Below are 20,050 nucleotides of genomic sequence, written 5' to 3'. Positions count from 1 at the left end.
GCTGAGTCAACCTTGAGCCTGGTGGGATGCGAACCTGCACTAATTGCAGGGAGCTGGTGTTACTTAAGGAGGCATTAGCCCACTGCTCCACCAAGGCACTGAACACATAAGGTAAAGCACACATAAGGTAAAGGTAAAGGTTCCCCCGCACACGCGTGCTAGTCGTTTCCGACTCTAGGGGCCGGTGCTCATCTCCGTTTCAAAGCCGAAGAGCCAGCGCTTGTCCAAGGACGTCTCCGTGGTCATGTGGCCGGCATGACTAGACGCCAAAGGCGCACGGAACGCTGTTATCTTTCCACCGTAGCGGTCCCTATTTTTCTACTTGCATTTTTACGTGCTTTCGAACTGCTAGGTTGGCAGAAGCTGGGACGAGTAACAGGCGCTCACTCTGTTACACGGCACTCAGGATTCGACCCGCCAAACTGCCAACCTTCTGATTGACAAGCTCAGCGTCCTAAGACCCCCAGAACAGGGGGGTCCTTATCCCACGCCTTACCTTACTTGGGGGACACGTGCTGCAGCCCATTCGAATGGGCTGTGTTTGGTGTGGAGCACACACACACACAAAGACACACTGCGTTCTTTAGAAATGGATCACGCGAAAACACGAGGTGGGCCAAGAGTACGCCGAAGAGCTCGTGTTCCGTCCAGGTGTTTCTGAAAGGTTTGTCAAGGCTTCTTCCGAGGCCGGGAGGGAGCGGGAAGAAGTCTTAGTCACCCATTGCTTTATTGAAAGAATCGACCTATTGTCACGGAGGGAGGGACGGCTATAATTCTGCGTGTTCTGCGGAAAAACAAACACGGGGAAGCCCTTATCAGTGATACGTCGCCTCCCAGCTGACGATTGACTCCCGTGGCAAAGATGACCCGACCAGGTAAGAACGGAGGTGGGGAAAAAATATTCTGACTCAGCTTCCCCCTCGAATTGAGCCATTGAGCCAGATTCTTCTGATTGGCTGATCGGCGCTCAAGTCTACGTTTCATTGGCTGCCCACCTTCCCCATAAGGACTCTCTTGCCCGCCCGCTGTATTAATTTAGCCGGCGGGTGGGGACGCTGGGATTTTGCTGCAAGTCGCCAGCGCCGGTCGTGTAAAGCTGCTGCCCACCCGCTTCGTTTACCGTCGCCATGAGGGAGAGAAGGACTCCTCAGCCAGCAGTGGCCCGCTGCAAGTTGGTTCTGGTGGGGGATGTACATTGCGGCAAGACGGCCATGCTTCAGGTGCTGGCCAAAGACTGCTACCCGGAGGTAAGAGGAAAAGCCGGGCTCCTCTGCCATGGCGGGAAGGCGAAAGAGTTCTCTGGCGCTTCCCAGCGGCTTTGGCACCCGCGCTCTCTTTTGCCTCTCTTCTCGTTTCGCGGGGAATTGGATCCGATCCTCACGCGGGAGACCGCGGAGGGGCTTCTTGCCACGCGGCTTTCTCTCCAGTCAGAGAGATCAACTCCGCTCAGATGGCGTCACGTGGCTTCCAGCCCTTCTCGGGGGCTCTGGTTTTACCTAACCCCAGTCTCTTGCAAAAAGCATCGCTTTCCGCCTCGGCGCAGATTTCCGCGCCCCTTGTAGCTTTCCTGGAGTACTTGGCGCGCGAAGGGTCTCTGTTGCTTCGGGGCGGTTTTGCGGGCTGCACTGCCATTTCATGTTTTTCAGCCGGTCGGTATTCCCTCCCTTTCTTGCAAACCGGCTCGAGTTGCAGAGCTGTTCCCCGATTATCTCTGCTGCTGCTTGGTGGTGATTACGGTTTCGGGCTGTGTGCAAGTCCTGCGCAGGAGCTGACCCCCATCTCCATTTCTGCTCACGTTTTCCCTTTTGGGGCTAGGAAAGCCATTTTAGCAAAGCCCCCTCTTCTTGTTCCAACAAAGGCACATGCAATATAAAGGCTGGTGAGTTCACCCGTTGACTCTTCTCTGTCTTCCCCTTTATTGTAGACCTACGTGCCCACTGTTTTTGAGAACTACACAGCATGCCTGGAAACGGAGGAGCAACGGGTGGAGCTCAGTCTGTGGGACACATCTGGTAAGGCATCTCTTTCCTTCTGTGCTTGGCTGCTGCTCTGGACCAACCAAAATCCTCTCCTCGTGCTGCAATGGAGTGGTCTAACTGCATGACTAGCTTGTGTAGGACCTAGTAGCTGGCCAAGAGATAGCAATACTGAAAATCATTTGCTATGGATACTGCTTGGTGTATGAAATGAGAAGGAGGTCTTGTCTCGTTTCCAGTGGAGGTAGAAGACTTTTTAGTCGATTTAGTTTTGAGGTCATGAAGACCATACTGCAGGTGGAAGGTGCTTTCTGTCATAACTAGGAAGGAACAATAACGTGGCCGGGCGATGGGTAGTTCTAAGCCAAGTCAGAATGTACATGTCTGTTTCAAAGCTTTAGCACAAAGAGAGAATGTCTTTTGCACATTGTAGTGTTGCAGTCTTGGAATGGAAGACATTTTTGCATCTACTATATGCAGAAACAAATCTGTCTCCTTAAGGGTTTGTATTGGGGTGTGGGTGTGATGGGGAACTAGAAGAGATTGGCAAGAGTAAGATTTTTAGGGCTTGCGTCTTGACCAAATACCCCAGGGAAGTGGCTCTAAACATTTATTTTGAGATTTTAAACCTTGCCTAGAGACTTTCTCTAGCTCCTTAAATAAGATGCACGGTATCCCAGGCTTTAAAGTAAAAATGCAGCAGTCCTACCCCTTCTACCGCGCACACCTGCTTTTTGCCCAGTCCTTCTGATAAATCCTTTGAAGGCTGCTGAGCCTTCTGTTTTCTCCATCCCTTCATTTCTTCTCTCTTGGAATTTGGGAGGGGGGGAAGTTGATTTGCCCATTGTTTAGGCACATTGAGGAAGAATCCCGGGGCAAGGGGGGTTCAGTGGATTCTGCAAGAGAAATCAAGAGGGGAAAGCAATCCTTTACAATAAGGGGCTCTTGAAAGTATTGTACGGATGGTGGAGGAGGTGCCAAGTAGAGAGTTCTCCTAGCAACTAGGAATGGGCATCATCCCTCTTTTGAAGGGGACTGTAAGTGGGGGACCCTGGCTATTTGGATCCCCTTGTTACCATGGTGATCGTGCTGGTGCAGGGAACCAGGGGCTGATTGCTATTCCAGGCACGAAGTGTCTGGGCTGCAGAAACATTTTGGATGCTGCGGTTCCTGGGGGGGGGGGAAGAGAATAGCCTGTGTATATTATTCATCTCTTCTCCTCCACTTTGCAGCCATCCAATAATACACTGCCGTAGTCCATTCTATGTTCCTGTACGCATGGCATGCCTGGAACATGCACAACTCATTTTTCTCCATGTTTAATGAGAAATGTTACTAGGCAACTCCATTCTTCCCTATAAGCTGCATACCCTCCTCATAAATCTCAATAAAGGGAAAAGCCTCTACCCCCTTTTCACATTCAGTATTGCTTACCTGACAGGTGTGAAAGAGGAAATGGCCTTTGTTATGTAAAACATGGTTGAATATTTCCTGAGGATATTAAGGATGGGAATGAGTAAGCAAAGCCCTGCAGATTTGGTTCCTGTTACTTTTTCCGTGTTAGTCCTTTTTTGGGGGGGTGGGGGGAGGGGTGTTGTTAAAAACACAAAACCTGGCAGTGCATTAGGCAGTTCTATTATCTGGCACTAGAGCAAGCAACTTTTTTTCTCAACGATATTGGCAAAGGGGAAGAGGGGATGTGTTGAGTCGCTTCATGGCTTTTCTTGCTGCTTCTCATAGGATCCCCCTACTATGACAATGTGCGCCCCCTATGCTACAGTGACTCAGATGCTGTCCTGCTCTGCTTTGATGTTAGTCGCCCTGAGACCATGGATAGTGCAATGAAGAAGGTAAGGGAAATATTAGTGACTTTGAGGTGCTAAGGAGGAGAAGCTACATCACCAAATGTAGGATGGACCAGGACAAAGAAGTACCTTCAGTACTTCTAAACCCTACTTTAAGAGCCTTGGTGGAGCAGTGGGATAATGCCTCCTTAAGTAACACCAGCTGCCTGCAATTAGTGCAGGTTCGCATCCCACCAGGCTCAAGGTTGACTCAGCCTTCCATCCTTCCGAGGTAGGTAAAATGAGGACCCAGATTGTTGGGGGCAATTAAGCTGACTTTGTAATAATGCCACTTGGGGGGGGCGAAAGCCCTAATAAGCAGGCATATACATAGAATGAAGGCTATTGCTAAGCTTGTAAGCCGCCCTGAGTCTTCGGAGAAGGGCGGGATATAAATGGGATTACAAAAATATGCATGTTTAAAGCTGGGCAATACTTAGAGCAATAGCAATAAGCAATAATGTCTGCGGCATTTACCTTTTTAATAGAATCTAGCAGGGCAGAACCTGCCAATGTTTCAGCAGCCTGGGATGCTAGTATAAGGCACCAACTCTCTAAGTGGGGTCTCAAGACCTCTTGGGGTCCACAAGTCCCTTTCAGGGGATCCATGGAGTCAAATCAGAGCCTTGGTGGAGCAGTGGGCTAATGCCTCCTCAAGTAACACCAGCTGCCTGCAGTTAGTGCAGGTTCGCATCCCACCAGGCTCAAGGTTGACTCAGCCTCCCATCCTTCCGAGGTAGGTAAAATGAGGACCCAGATTGTTGGGGGCAATTAAGCTGACTTTGTAATAATGCCGCTTGGGGTGTGTGTTTGAAAGCCCTAATAAGCAGGCATATACATAGAATGAAGGCTACTGCTAAGCTTGTAAGCCGCCCTGAGTCTTCGGAGAAAGGCGGGATATAAATGGAATTAAAATAAAAAATAAATAAATAAATAAATGTAATTTACCTTCAGTAGCTTTAAATACAATTCCTATAATTGCTCACTTTGTAATGGCATCATTTTGCTTTTTTTGCCACAGAATAAATTTCATTGTGGTAGCAAGCATTTTGAATACTCTGGAACTGGTATGTAGGCCTCTAAAAAGATTGCAGGAAGAACTGCATGTCACATTTTGAGAAGAAAATTCTACATTTTTAAAAAAAAATGTGCCTCACTGTAAACAATATCGTAACTAAGTTTCAGACTCTGAAGTTTTCCTGCTAGGTACTTTCAGTGCCACATTTGTAAGAAATGTCACCATAGGTTTCTCTCCCCATTAGAAGAATGGGTTTGTGTTCAGTGCAACTCAGTTCAGAATTAGAACTGCTGAGATCAAGGAACCTATAGTGATTTCGTCTGCGTACATTTGAAAGGATCTTAATATTTCACACAGGCACAGGGCTTTTTTTCTCATAGAACGCTCAGAACGGAGTTCTGGCACCTTTTTTGGATGGAACCTTGTAAGGTAGGGCAAGGCGGGTTGTATGCAATGTGTGAGTTCCGGCACCTTTTTCTTTTACAAAAAAAGCACTGCACATAGGACATTTGATATTTTAAAAAGCCTGCATTCATTGTGGCAAAAAGGAGAATGCTGGCACCCAATTGTTTAATTTATTTATTTATTTATTTATTTTTGGGACTTATATGCCACCCTATCTCCCTAAGGACTCAGGGCGGCTAACAACAATAAAAAAAACAATACAAAAATTAAAAAAATTAACTACACAGTTAAAAATTAAAACATATTTAAAAACCCATCATCAATCCAGGTCAGCCTGATGGAAAAAGAAAGTTTTGAGGTCGCGGCAAAAGGACCGGAGGTCCGGGGCCATCCGAAGCTCAAGGGGGAGTTGGTTCCAAAGGGCTGGTGCTCCCACAGAGAAGGCCCTCCCCCTGGGGGTCGCCAGCCAACATTGTCTGGCCGATGGCACCCTGAGGAGGCGCTCTCTGTGTGAGCGCACTGGGCGATGGGAAGTCATCCCCGGTAGCAGACGGTCCTGCAAATATCCTGGGCCTAAGCCATGTAGGGCTTTAAAGGTAAATACCAGCACCTTAAATCTTGCCCGGAAGACAACTGGTAGCCAATGCAGCTCACGCAGGAGGGGTGTAATATGGGAGTATCGGGATGCTCCCATCACTACCCGCGCGGCCGCATTACTTTGCTTTATTATGTATTTTTTAAAAACTGGGCCTGGATAGAAGGACATTGCAATGACGAAGTAGGGCAGTTTCTCTATCAAGATGTGCTTTTAAAACTTGTATTAAATGACTTTAACGTTTCTTCACTGTGCTCTTTCTTTCCAGTGGAAGACTGAAATCTTGGACTATTGCCACAATACCCGTGTGCTGCTGATAGGATGCAAGACAGACCTGCGTACTGACCTCAGCACCCTGATGGAGTTGTCCCACCAAAAGCAAGCCCCCGTCTCTTATGAACAGGTGAGGCAATGCAGGATGCTGATGCTGGGTCTGGATATCTATTGCAATTCTTTCTTTCAACCCAGACCCTCCCTAGAGTGTCAGGCTTCCTCATTTTTTCTTTCCTTCTAAGATGATTAAAATAGTATCAGGAATGCTAGATTTAGACTTGCGTATGCTAATGAGCTTGTCATCTCTCTCCTTCGAGTATTGCTGTGTTGTTGAAACTGCCTGGAATGAAGCATTACTTCTATAAGAATATAAGACCTCTGCTGGATCGCAATTCCTGCAAAGTCACATACTTGAGATGGGTTGCCATGTAAAATCTAAATCCATAAAATTAGTCCAGTGATGATGATTCTAGGTCAGAGGTAGAAACATGGTTATACTCTAAAAGGTTTTGGACCAGTAGTTTTACTAAAATTAATCAGGAAAACTGATAACTGAGAGCCATGGTAGGGCAGTGGTTAGAATGCAGTATTGCAGGTTAATTCTGCTGACTGGCTGGCTCAAGGTCGACTCAACCTTCTGTCCTTCCGAGGTCGGTACAATGAGGATCCAGATTGCTGGGGGCAATTTGCTGACTCTGTAAACTGCTCAGAGAGGGCTGTAAAGCACTGTGGAGCGGTCTATAAAACTAAGTGCTGTAGCTATTATGAGAACTGTAGTCTAAAATCCTAGACTTCTATTCTATACTGTATTGCAGGGGTGTCAAACTCAATTTCATTGAAGGCCGCATCAGCATTGCGGTTGCCCTCAGGGGGCCGGGTGGGTATGACCTGGGTGGGCGTGACCTACTGGGTGGGCGTGGCTAGAGTGCGTATGGCCTACTGGGTGGGCGTGGCCAGCTCTACATCGTTCGCATCAAGGGTGCCTATGGGGGCCTGGGCAGGAGTGGGACAGATCTGAGGGTCTCTGGCAGGAGGAGGGTCTCTGGGCCACAGCCAAGGCAGTGGGGGCCGTTCCCTCACTGTTTCCAGGATGGCTTCGCGGGCCACATGAAACCACTTCGCAGGCCGGATCTGGCCCCCGGGCCTTGTGTTTGACATGTCTGCTGTATTGCATCAGCGTTTGTGGCTAGTGTTCTCTTGTGGAAGGAACTTTAAAAGGCCCCTGACTGAGCGAGAAAAATGCTCTTTTCATAGAAAGCGAAAGGTCATTTTACTTGGTCAGCTCCAGAAGGATGAGGGTAAAAGACCAGTCTTCATGGGGACCCCTTATTGGTCTACGGCCCCTGAAGACCCTACCATGAGACCGATGGATATGCTGCAACAGCCCTAAAGGGAGTCCTAATGCCTCCTTTCCTTTCCAGGGTTGTTCTGTAGCTAAGCAGCTGGGAGCGGAAAATTACCTGGAGTGCTCTGCCTTCACCTCAGAGAAGAGCGTCCACGGCATCTTCCGGACAGTGGCGTCCCTCTGCCTCACCAAGCCTGGCCTCCCAGGGGCCCCCAAGAGCCCTGCCCGAAGTTTTCCCAAGAGACTTCTCCGTCTTCCCAGCCGGTCAGAGCTGATTTCTTCCACTTTTAAGAAGGAGAAAGCCAAAAGTTGTTCTGTCATGTGAAGGCCCGGCTGCAGAGGGTGGCGATGGAGCCGCTGTGGACTCAGGGCCTCCAGGTGGCCCCTCCAGGGTGGGATTCAGGGAATGGATTGCCTCTTCCAAGCCAGAGCTGGAAAGTTAAAAAGCATCCAGTTTCCCTCTCTTCCCGTTTTGAGCAGACCTGCCATCCAGGGAGGAGGGGGAAACAGCAAAACGTAGCTGGACGGCCTGAATGAAGATTGGCGCAAGACTTGCCTGCTCTGCAAGGTCTTGAGGCTTGGCACAGCAACATCTTGGACAGTAGCAGCTCTGGGGACTATTGTGCATATTAGAAGGAACTGAAAAAGAATCGCCACCACCACTATCCTGCCTTGCCGATGCACAGTTAATATCTTCCTTTGGCCCTAGGTCATCACATCCATCTGCTGCTTGTCAATTGCCTTTTGGATGCGGACTAAGTGCAAGCACCTCTCCTTTCTCCCTCTATGCCAACACGTGAACCCCTCTCTGTATCTGGGTGCCCAGGCTTCCTTCCTTGTGGAGATCAAAGCTAGGGCTGGGAGAAGAGAATGACCTTCTATTGATCTTATATGTGTGTTGAAAGAAAGAAAATAGGGGGGGGAGTCTGTGAAATGTTCAGTGTTATTAAAAGAGAACTTATTTATTAATGAAAAATATAATGCAGATTAACGGTCTTATTGAAAGGGCTTTCTTCTTTGTCACCACCTCTCTTCTGCTCTCTCCGTGATAGACGGAACAAAGACAAACTATTTTACAAAACTTCAAATTTGATTCCGTTCCCTCATCTCCAAAGGCAGGGGTGGGGTTGGTTCCTCTTCTAGCTTCAGGTCAAAGTCTTAAAGTCATCTTTAGCAGTTCCAGATGACTCTGGCCAGAAACTCTAGGAGCTACCTTTAGTCAGTCAAAGAAAAGGAAATCAGCCGGATCTAGGATAGGCAATACATGTAACTTTTAAATTCCAGTGCCCATCAGTCCTAATCTTCTTGGCTGGCAGTTGCAATCAATAGCAACTGGGAGGCTGCTTTGTTTTGGTTCCTGAAACAAGCTTTTTATTTCAGCCTTGTATTCCCAGGTCAGGATTAGATTTGGAGATCTATTCTGCAAACGCTGCTATGCTGAAGGTCCCTGACTTTAAATAGTGATCTTTAATTTAAACTGCATCTCCTTTCAGTATGGTGATCATAAACTGCCCCAGTAGCTCTTGTGGGCTGGTTGTGGCCTGGTTTTAATGGACAAACTGAGCCTTTATCCAGGAGCATCTGAATTATGTTTCTGGTTGCAGTGGTCCTGTGAATGCTAAGGGCCCCATGGAATCTGAAGACTTTAAAATGCCAAATTGATACAGCCACCACAGTAAGACAAATCCTTTGGTTCTGGAAAAAAACATTGCTGCTTCTATCACATCAGCCTATCTTTTATTTATTTATTTAGATTTTATTTTTTTGAGTTCAAAGCATGTCTAGTGCACCCCCACCCCACACCCACCCCGCTGTATTTCCCCAAGACAATCCTGAATGTTTATCATGGAAGAGGCCACTTTTGTTTGACAGGTACAGGTAGTACTCGACTTACGACCACCATTGAACCCAAAATTTATGTTGCTAAATGAGACATTTGTTAAGTGAGGTTTGCCCCAACTTATAATCTTTCTTGCCACAGTTGTTAAGTGAATCACTGCAATTGTTAAATTAGTAATGCGGTTGTTAAGTGAATCTGGCCTCCCCATTGACTTGACTGGTTAGGTTGCAAAAGGGGATCACGTCTTCAGGACACTGCAGCCGTCATAAATATGAGTCAATTGCCAAGGGTCTGAGTTTTGATCACATGGCCACGGGGATGCTGCAATGATTGTAAGTGTGAAAAATGTTCATAAGTCACTTTTTAAAGTGCCGTTGTAACTTTGAACAGTCACAAAATGAACAGTTGTAAATTGAGGACTACCTGTGGTTCTCCTTTGTGAGCTGATCTAAAATGGTTGCTTATTTGGATGTGGGACCAGGTCCCCCCCCCCCTCTCTCTCTCTCTCTCTCTCTCTCTCTCTCTCTCTCTCTCTCTCTCTCTCTCTCTCTCCCTCTCCCTCTCCCTCTCCCTCTCCCTCTCCCTCTCTCTCTCTCTCTCTCTCATGGATTCTTATTTTCCTTTTGTTTCAAAGCAGTTACTCATGCCTGATACTCATCTGCCAATGGTTAAGCTTTGTTATCCATTAGAAATGTTTTGCAACATGCCTGCAGACTGAAAAGAGTGGAAATGAATGTGTCACACAAGAGCAGTGTTGGGGTTTTTTAGCTTTACATTTTGATGAGGTCCTTCTCACAAAGATGTTACACATTTCTTCATTGTTGTAGGTGCAAAGTCTGTTGGTCAAATCTGTCCGATTTGAGCTCAAATAGAAAGTGCTCCTGACAGTAGGACAAGTGTTTTGAGCAGATCAAGCTTGGCAGAAGATGTTATTGCTAGACTGAAGGCGGCTCCTAACTTGAATGCATATATAAAGCTTATGTAAACTTGCTGAATCAAGCTCAATTTATGACATGGCCATGCAGTTCCCATAACAATTACATGGCAGAGGATTGCCAATGCCTTCCAGGATACTTTTTAAATTTTTGTGTCCAGCCCAGTGTTTCTCAACCATGACAACTTTGTGGAATTCAGACCCCAGAATTTTCCAGCCAGCAAGGTGGTGGAGGATTTGAGGAGTGAAGGTCTACAGACCTTAAAATGGCCAAGATTGAGAGGCACTGGGCTAACCTGTAAATCTGGAATTCTAATCCTGCTTAGCTCACCCAGACAAGTTCAGAAGAGGTCAAAAATATAGTTGAATGTTGGTGGCAAGAGCATACTCCTTCATTAGAAGATGCCTTTCCTAGCTAATATAAGGTGGTTCAGGCAGACAAGCTGCAGTTACACATGAGAACCTCAGATCTCCATATGCTGGGGGCACTATAAAAAAGGTTACCTTTTGAGCATCACTTGTAGGCTTAGGTTACAGCAGTTCCAGACAACAATAATACTAGAAGGTGCATGTTTTCTAATGATCTTTGAATACATTAGTCTTCCCCCATCTGCTACCTTCTGGATGACTGAACTTCAGATCCCAGAATTCTCAGCAACGCCTGCCTGGGTTGGCTGGAAATAGTAGTACTCAGAATCCATTCAAGTTGAGGAAGGCTGGCCCAGCTAAAGAATCTGCTTGATAAATAAAATCTTATTTAATATTGCTAAAAACTATGCAAATAAAAGACCAAGCCTAGAATTCTGCTTCTCTTGTTACACTGACTTTGTTTGCAAAATGCAATATGGAAGAACGACGACTCGTTGAAATACTTTAAACCTGAGAACCTGCTCCTGGTTTTTCCAACCAGTTGAGTATTTTAAACTAGTAGAACCAAAGGTAATTCTGCAGTCCTAGCACATCTAGAAAAGCCATTAGATTGCAGAAGCCTAAGTGAGTTGAATGATGCTCCTACCATCAAAATCACTAGTAGTCACCTTCCCTGGAGCTAGTCTTTGAAGGCAGCTATTTTTTCTCACCCGTATTTGTAAACTGTGTTACTGTATGGTTGTGCAGTACTGTGACCGTAGGTCTTGAGAAAGTAGACAGGGTGACTAGCAGAATCTGAATTCTACCATGCCTAATAAAATGGTGGGTTTACTTTAGCCTTCTTGCAGACAGTAATAAAATGTAGCCACTTTGAGAAGCTGGAGTTTAAACCTATTAATTCCCCAGGCTTCCATCCTACTTACCAGCTGAATATATTTTTTTCTTTCTGCAGCACAGTTAATCTGCTGTTGGGACACAGCACCACATCTGAATTACATTTGAATTACCTTCTTGCTGTTGCAGAGTTGTGCTTGGCAAATAAAAGTATATTTTATTTGAAATCAGAATATATTGTATTTAATATACATCCTCACTTTGTGAAAGCTTTGAGACATTTTCCAGGAAGCTGACACAATTCTATTTCCATTGGAAAGAAAAAAAATCTAAAATTCTATCAGCGACAATGGCAAGTATTTTCTTGGGTAGGAATGGAACATATTCTTACCTCTAAGAGGGAATCAAAGATGACCAAAAAAAAAGTCTGAAGACTTCATCTTGCCTCAGATCCAAAGTCCTAATCATCTACACCTTTGCTGGCTTGTCCTATACTACACTGTAGCTAGGCATTAACACAAAGCATCCTGGACTTTATCCCCTGAGCAAGCTGGTGCCTGCAATCACATCCTCCCTATGAAACTTTCATGTAGATTGAGTTTAGATTCACAAAATGGGTGTACACAAGTGGATTGTGGGAAAGAAGACTGATCATAGCAGTTTCCATGGATGTAACTTTACCTTGAGTTAAATCCATCAAACAGTCCCATGTTATGAACGGTGCTAGATTAATTAGTAGATCAGATGGATTTTTGAACGTAGGGAGTAGCAAGAAGGTGATGTATCTGATTTGTATGACCTGCTTTTCATCCCCTAAGTTAGTTTGCTCCTATTGGACATAATGGAGGATTCTGTCTTGATACCAGCCCATTTCCTTGACTTTTGCTTCAGGCAGCAAAGTTTCTTATTCCAGCCCAGGTGGCCAGCAAAAGTGGAGAGATCCTATTTTCCAGACAATGGATGCTCTAGCATGTTTTGTTGGAACTGAAAACAAAAGCAAATAATGCAGCTAAGTAAAAAAAAGTCATGTCAAAAGCTGATAACTCCTGTCAGTCAAGAAGTACCAGAGGGTACTTGGTTGCAACTCAAGAGAAATATTGAATTTTTAAAAATAATGTTATGGGTATATTGCAATAAAGCATAAAAAGAATATACTTTTAATTTAATTTATGGTTAAGAAAATCACAGTAGTTATAGAAAGCAAAATAAAAAAAATTCCACCATAGATTCAGCTATTCTAACTTTGAGTCCTATTGTAGCATTGCTATGACCACATTCGTGTCCTTCAATTACATCAAATTTGTCCTCTGATGAAATCTTCTTTTTCTTCATTTTGCACACAGAGAAACAACAGGCATCTAAAACAATTTTGTGGTACAAGTAATAAACGGAATGTGGCAATGTAAATGTATAAGCTTGATGCTTTGCATTTTTGACAAAAGTTATGGAAAACAAGATAAGGATTTTACTTCCTCCAACACGCACTGGGGAAGGCAGTAAGATCCATCCTTGACATCCTTTAAAAAGGCCATGGCTTTAAACATAGGGATGGAGGATACATGATTTTCATTACTTCATTTTTATTAAATAAAATTCACTTCTTCCATTTTCTCCCATGAAAATTGAGTCACTAGCTATTTCTGAAAAACACTTGTGCAATATTGTAACTCTGCACTAGTAAGAGAATAGCTTGCTGCCCGTTATCTGGGATACAACAAAGATGCAAAATAGGTGCCAGGAGGCAAAGCACATTATGGCTTGCAGTGTGTGACTTAATGTTTCTTAGGTCAAGCAGAGATGTAAAGTAGTTTAATATCAGTTGTAATTTCTTAAAATATAAAAGTTGTCTTTTCACTAACCCAAACAATATTTAGCAGCACAGTACTATTTATTGTTCAGAAGGTGTGGCCTCCGACCTTCTAGTTTAAGACAGTAATTAATGGGACTGAAAAAGATCTTCCCTTGATGAGATTTTGGGGGATTGCTGTTAATCAGGCCTAATTGCATAGCATTAGATGATTACAAATAGTCCTCGATTTATAACCACAATTGGGATTGGAATTTTGGTTGCTAAGCAATGTAGTTCAGTGAGACAGTGAATCCAGCATGACTGGACCTGATTTTACAACCATTTTTATCATGGACATTAAGCAAATCATGTGGCTAAGATCCCATGGATGTTAAGTGAATCCAGCTTCCCCAATTGATGCTACCTGTCAGAAGCTGGCTGGGAAAGTTGCAGATCATGATCACATGACCATGGGATGCCAAAACTGGTTGTAAATGCAAGCCAGTTACCAAGCACCCAAACTGTGACATGTGACCTCAAGTGTGGTATAATGATAGTAAGTGCAAGGACAGATCATAAATAACTTTTTCCAAGGCATTGAAACTTTGGACCATCATTAAATGAATAAGTCAAGGACTATAGATATACTTCGATGGACAATAAGATATATTGTGTATACTTCCTAAATGTGTAGGAACTAAACTTTTCAGAATTTCTGCCCACTCACTGTTAGATGATTAGTGCCAGCCATTGGCAGTTCCCCAAAAGGGTCATCAGATGGAGGCAAAGAGGCTTCTTTGCTTCCACTGATGAGCCAAGGGTCTCAGACCCCGACAGCCCCATTGGCGAGAGAGTTTTATGGTCAGGGAGGGACCAAGACCCCCCATAAATACCTCTGCACGAGGGGCTGCTCTTTGTTCTACTTCTAGTTTCTAGTTTCTAGTCTTCATTCTAACTTCTACCTCCTTCTCCTGTTTTAGTCATGTAATGCTAGATTGTTTTTATTTTATTTCTCTCTTACATGCAGGCATGAATGCTTTCATGCCAAGTATATCTTTCTCTTTGATCTATCATGAATAAAGCTAATATGATTGCATCTCTGCGTGATGCCTTTGCTTGGAAGCTTCTTTAACGATTCATTGTGAGAACACCTCACAAGTTGGTAGCAGAGGATGGTTTAAAGAAAAGCTTCCAAGCTTGCAGATAGCAGTAAGACGCCTAGATTTGAAACTGAAATGGATGGCCGGAGATCCCAGATTGTGACCAGAAGTCTTCAATCAAGATCAACAGCCCCTGATGCAACCTCAGCTGCAGATCAGAGCACGAATGGCCTTCATCCCGTCAGAGGATCCAGCAGAGCGTCTAGGACCCCTTCACATGTCTCTCTACAACTGAACGCCACAGAGGAGAGCATAGAAGGTTTGCAGACTGTTCAAGACTGCTCAGATGCTGCAGAGACGGACCTGGCTGAAACCAAACGCCGCGTCAGTAAGCTGACTGCACAGGAACGTGAAGAGCTGCTTAAAGAGATCTTTGCAATGCAGGGGAGGGGGGAGGCAGCCCAGGAAACCGCGCAGGAAACCTCTGAACACGCGGTGAGTCTTTCCCCAGCGGCCACGAGGCCTCCAAATATGGCGCCCGCCTCCCTTAGTGACCCCGGGACCCCAGGGCTTTTGGCGCGAACCCCCCTGCCCAGCTGTGAGCTACAGCTTCCTGGGGCAAGCGGAAACAAGATGGCTCCGCCCACGTGGTCTGGCACAGGAAACAAGATGGCGGCCCCCACTAAGCCCACACGGTCTAACAAAGACAAGATTTTTTTAAGTCTGGAAAGCCAGCAGTCCTTGGCATCCAGCCAAAATAGCCAGCAGTCCCTGGCATACAGCAGAAATGACATGCAATTCCTGGCTTCCGGCCAAAGCAGCATGCAAATTCCTGGGCTCTCCCCACCACAAAGCCTAAAGTCCTATGATGGCGATGAGATCTGCCCAGCCGATACTAATACAAATACAAATGCAATTAAAACAGCCATCCAAGTCCTGACTACGGCCCTGGGGACCAGGCAAACGTCGGGGGTGCCCACACCCCCCCCAAGGCCTCCCATCCTCTCCCCAGGGGCCAACTGCCAGGGGGAATCCAGCCTGCAGCCTCCCAACAATCAACCCCCGCGGCCTGCCACCTTCTCTTCAGGTCTCCAGGACCAGCCAGGCAAACCAGGCAATGATGAAAATCCATTTGCCTGCAAACCTCGGGAGGATTCATTGAGGCAACTCCGAGCTGGCAAATCTGGGCTCATGGGAAGAAGGGAGAAATCCTGAACAACGCCCTCCCCCGGATCACATGGTTCCCGGGCACGCCCATCTGGAGTTAATAAATAGTCAAGAAAGGATTCCCTCCTCGACCACTAGAGGGACCCCTTTCACTGAAGGAACCACTTTAGGAAACACTTTCCCTCTCCCTTTTATGTCAATGGATATCTCAGATTTCTTTGAATATGGGTCTGAGTTTCTAGCCACAAATCTTCCTAGCGATTTTAAAAAACTACAACTGGGGGGAGAAAATTACAGCAGTTGGAGTAAAGATATACAGCTATATCTCTTAAAGAATGGGATTCTACAAATGGTTCGAAAACCACCCCATCCCCCATGGTCCCACACTTGCAGGCTTATTCTGCTCTGCTCAGTTCGCTGGACAATAACTTGTTCCCCAGCATTCCAGCAGGTCTCAGAGCTGCTCAGGTCTGGGAATTACTATACAATTTATTCAACAGCGATACCATTGGTTCCATCACCAGATATACAACTGAGCTTTATACAACCAAACTGAAGTTTGGTGCCAGCATGCCTGAACATCTTGCAAAATTAAAGGCACTCAGGGCAGAATTGATTTCCAGAGATTTTCCCGTAACTGATGTGAACATGCTCTCCATACTTTTTACTTCCCTAGACAGGAGTTGGAGAAATTTCATTGTTTCACTCGAAGCGGTCAAGAGGGAAGACTTAAATCTGTCCTACTTCACAGGGAGACTGATCGAAGAAGATAGAAGGAGACGGGATGCTGGAGAATACGCCAGAGTCACCACTCAGCAAGCCAGAAAGGGGCGCCACAACTCAGAGCAAATTAATGCTCTACTTAAGTGTTTCATCTGTGGCTCTGAGGAGCACCTCAAGAAAGACTGCCCCCATCAACATCAAGCCCCTAAACGTGGTCCCAATCAAGTAAGGGGCAAGGGGCAAGGAAGGGGGCGTGGCAGGGGCAAGGGAAATTCACTGCATACTTGTTCCCTCACCCCCACAACAAAGGCTGATAGCTCCACTGACTTATGGTTACTGGACTCTGGAGCTTCTTCTCACATTACTAACATGAGTCAAGGTTTTAAAAGGTTAAAGAAAATTAACTCATCTGTCAAAGTGGCAAACGGTGATACTGCTTCAGTTGTTGGGGAGGGCTTTGTTTCTGTACCTGGACTTGGGAAAGTTGAAGGTGTCTTACACGCCCCTTCCATAGCCAACAACATTTTAAGCATTACCAAATTGTGTGACGATGACAAAGTGGAAGTCTTATTTCGCAAGGGGGGAGGTCATGTCACCCGGGACCAGAGGGTCATTGGAAATATTACAATCATAAACGGCTTACCATATTTTTCTCCCAAGCCACCACAGCCTGCCCCAAGGCTTTCCAAGGGCAGTGTGGGCAAGGAGCCTGAATCTCAGCAGGCACCTACAGCACCACTCAAGGCAACCAGAGCCAAGAGGGTGTCAATGGGGAAGCCAATTCACAATAAGTGCGTCCACCTCATGCACAGAAGGCTAGGACATGCAAGCTTCCCTGTAGTTAAAAAGATGGGAGAATTTGCTGAGGGAGTCCAGCTCAAGGACTGTGATGTGTTTCTGGACTGTGCCATTTGCAAGAAAACAAAGAGGAAGGCTGCCCCTATACCAAAGGTGTCATCCCGTAAGGCTCAGTACCTATACCAACTAGTACATGTTGATTTGGTTGGGCCTTTTACACCATCCCTAGGAAAGAAAAGGTATTTTCTCACTGCCATTGATGATTTTTCACGTTACGGTCACGTGTATACTCTCACAGAAAAATCTGAAGCCTTTGACGCCATAAAGTCACTGTACAACTTCGTAGAGACCCAGTACAAGACCAAGATCGCACAATTGCAGAGCGATCGCGGGGCTGAGTTCATGTCTCAGAAGTTCCAGGACTGGGTAAGACGTAAGGGCATCCGCCATTTTCTAACTGCACCGTTCACCCCTTCGCAAAATGGTGTAGCTGAGAAAAGAAATGGAGTTCTGCAAACCATGATGCGTAGTCTGCGGACGCAAATGTCGCAGAATCATACTGGGGGGAAGCGGTCCATTACGCCAATTACACCTTAAACCGCACCTGGAGCAGTGTTGTGAACCAGACCCCATATTTCCTGGTTCACGGTAGGAAACCAAATCTGGCACATTTGCGTGTGTTTGGTTCCTATGCATGGGTGCACATCCCCAAGCAGCTGCGGAAGAAGGGGAGATCTGTTTCCCAGAGACTAAGGTTCTTGGGCTATGCTCCTGGCTCCAAGGCCTATCGTTTCCTGGGAGAAGGGGGCAGGCCTGTGACTTCCCAATCTGCCTCTTTCGAAGAGGATTCCAATTGGATCCAGATCCACTCAAATGATCTGAGCCCATATGCCAACCGACCGAGCCAGGACACACCGACCGCGACATCACCAGAGGCGACCACGTACCCTGCCACCGACGAAAGTGAGGAACAAGACGAAGATGCGTCCAGTCCCACGGAGGAAGACACGCCGTCTTCACCCCCAGCGACCACCAAAGGAGAGGAAAGTCATTGGCACAAGGTGGGTTTACAAAGCCAAACCACTTGCCAATGGCCTCTACCTATATAAGGCCCGTCTGGTAGCCCAGGGCTTCGCTCAGCGTTACATGGAAGACTACTCGGAGACTTACTCTCCAACCGTTAGAAAGAGTTTAGAACGAGTTGGTTTCTCAGCATCTCATGCAGATCAATGTGTTTTCACACGCAATTCCAAGGGAACCACAGAACGGGTGTTAGTTTATGTGGACGACCTATTATATGTAGGGCCTAACAAGAAAGGGTGTGATGAATTTGCCAAGGCCCTGGAAGAAAAATTTACTCTGAAGTCTTTGGGGCGGGTTGACAAGTACTTGGGTGTGCATATTTTGGCCACTAAAGGGGGGTTCGCTCTATCTCAAAAAGAAAAGATAGAGGAATTACTGGCCAAATGCAAAATGACAGAATCTAATCCTACGCATAGCCCAATGCAAAGCGACTTTTACAACCACACCCATAAGGACGGTCCTGAGTTCACAGATAACACGCTTTACAGATCTGTGATTGGCTCCTTGCTATACATCAGCAATTGGAGCAGACCTGACATAGCTTTAGCTGTGAATCTATTGTCCAGGCATGTGGAACACCCAAAGGAATTCCACTGGACTGCTGTTAAAAGGGTGCTTAGATACCTAAAGGGCACAGCTGATGCTCTCCTTATGCTAGAACCAGAGAAGGGGAAGACGGCCCAGCTCTCCGCTTACTCAGACGCAGACTGGGCTGGTGACACCAAAACTAGATGGAGCACTTCTGGTTTCCTCATATTGCTAAATGGCTGCCCAATACATTGGCATGTTAGGCAGCAAAAATTTATTTCTTGCTCCACGGCCGAGGCTGAATATGCCAGCCTGTCAGACACGGCCAATGATTTGACTTGGTTCAATGAGCTGATAACAAGCATCTGGGCATCCCCCCCTCTGCCCATCCAAATTCTAGAGGACAACACTGCCGCAATTGCAATCTCGGAGGCTTATGCAGTAGGCTCCAGATCTCGCCATATAGACATACGCTATAAAAATGTCAGGCAGCTTACCAAAAAGGGTTTTATACATGTTGAGCACTGTAATACAGCTGACCAGATAGCTGATCTGTTTACCAAGCCTGTTCCCATTGACCGGCACAACCTTCTGTGTAAGCGTTTGTGTTTGGCCTTCTGAATGTTTTTATGCATGTCAATGACACCTGCTCGCCCCTTACATACATTCACTGGTCCCTGTCATTGGCTGGCAAGAAGGGGAATTGTTAGATGATTAGTGCCAGCCATTGGCAGTTCCCCAAAAGGGTCATCAGACGGAGGCAAAGAGGCTTCTTTGCTTCCACTGATGAGCCAAGGGTCTCAGACCCCAACAGCCCCATGGGCGAGAGTTTTATGGTCAGGGAGGGACCAAGACCCCCCATAAATACCTCTGCACGAGGGGCTGCTCTTTGTTCTACTTCTAGTTTCTAGTCTTCATTCTAACTTCTACCTCCTTCTCCTGTTTTAGTCATGTAATGCTAGCTTGTTTTTATTTTATTTCTCTCTCACATGCAGGCATGAATGCTTTCATGCCAAGTATATCTTTCTCTTTGATCTATCATGAATAAAGCTAATATGATTGCATCTCTGCGTGATGCCTTTGCTTGGAAGCTTCTTTAACGATTCATTGTGAGAACACCTCACAGTCACATATTGTCAGTCAGAATTATTCTGATATAATCTGGCAAACTGTTAGGAAAGTCTAGTGCTTCCCTTTAATTTTCAAAAGAAGGGAATTTAGCATGTGCATTTAATTTTTTTAAAAAGAAATTGTCAAATCTTTAGTCAAAAGAGTCGTAAAAGGAAATCAAGAAAACCAGTCTTTTACACAAGATTAATAATGATGATAATGATGATGATGTAATCATTTAAAATAAGATGAATGGAACAAACTGGAATTCATACATTGCATTAGGAACCATGAAGACAAATCTCAGGAAATGCCAGTG

At 45.8% G+C, this 20,050-nt stretch overlaps 1 protein-coding gene across 1 annotated transcript; it reads left to right on the top strand.

Moving 5' to 3' along the window:
• The first annotated feature begins 1,043 nt into the window (after positions 1–1,043).
• Positions 1,044–8,373, top strand: RND1 (Rho family GTPase 1). Its single transcript, XM_083356590.1, has 5 exons — positions 1,044–1,247; positions 1,925–2,012; positions 3,717–3,826; positions 6,107–6,241; positions 7,533–8,373. Exons 1-5 carry the CDS (start codon positions 1,128–1,130, stop codon positions 7,779–7,781), a joined length of 702 nt encoding a protein of 233 aa, XP_083212716.1. The 5' UTR covers positions 1,044–1,127; the 3' UTR covers positions 7,782–8,373.
• The last annotated feature ends 11,677 nt before the right edge of the window (positions 8,374–20,050 follow it).

The sequence above is a fragment of the Vipera ursinii genome, assembly GCF_947247035.1.
Source record: "Vipera ursinii genome assembly, chromosome: 2".
NCBI classification, from domain to species: Eukaryota; Metazoa; Chordata; class Lepidosauria; order Squamata; family Viperidae; genus Vipera; species Vipera ursinii.
This window is presented reverse-complemented; position numbering and strand designations above follow the sequence as displayed.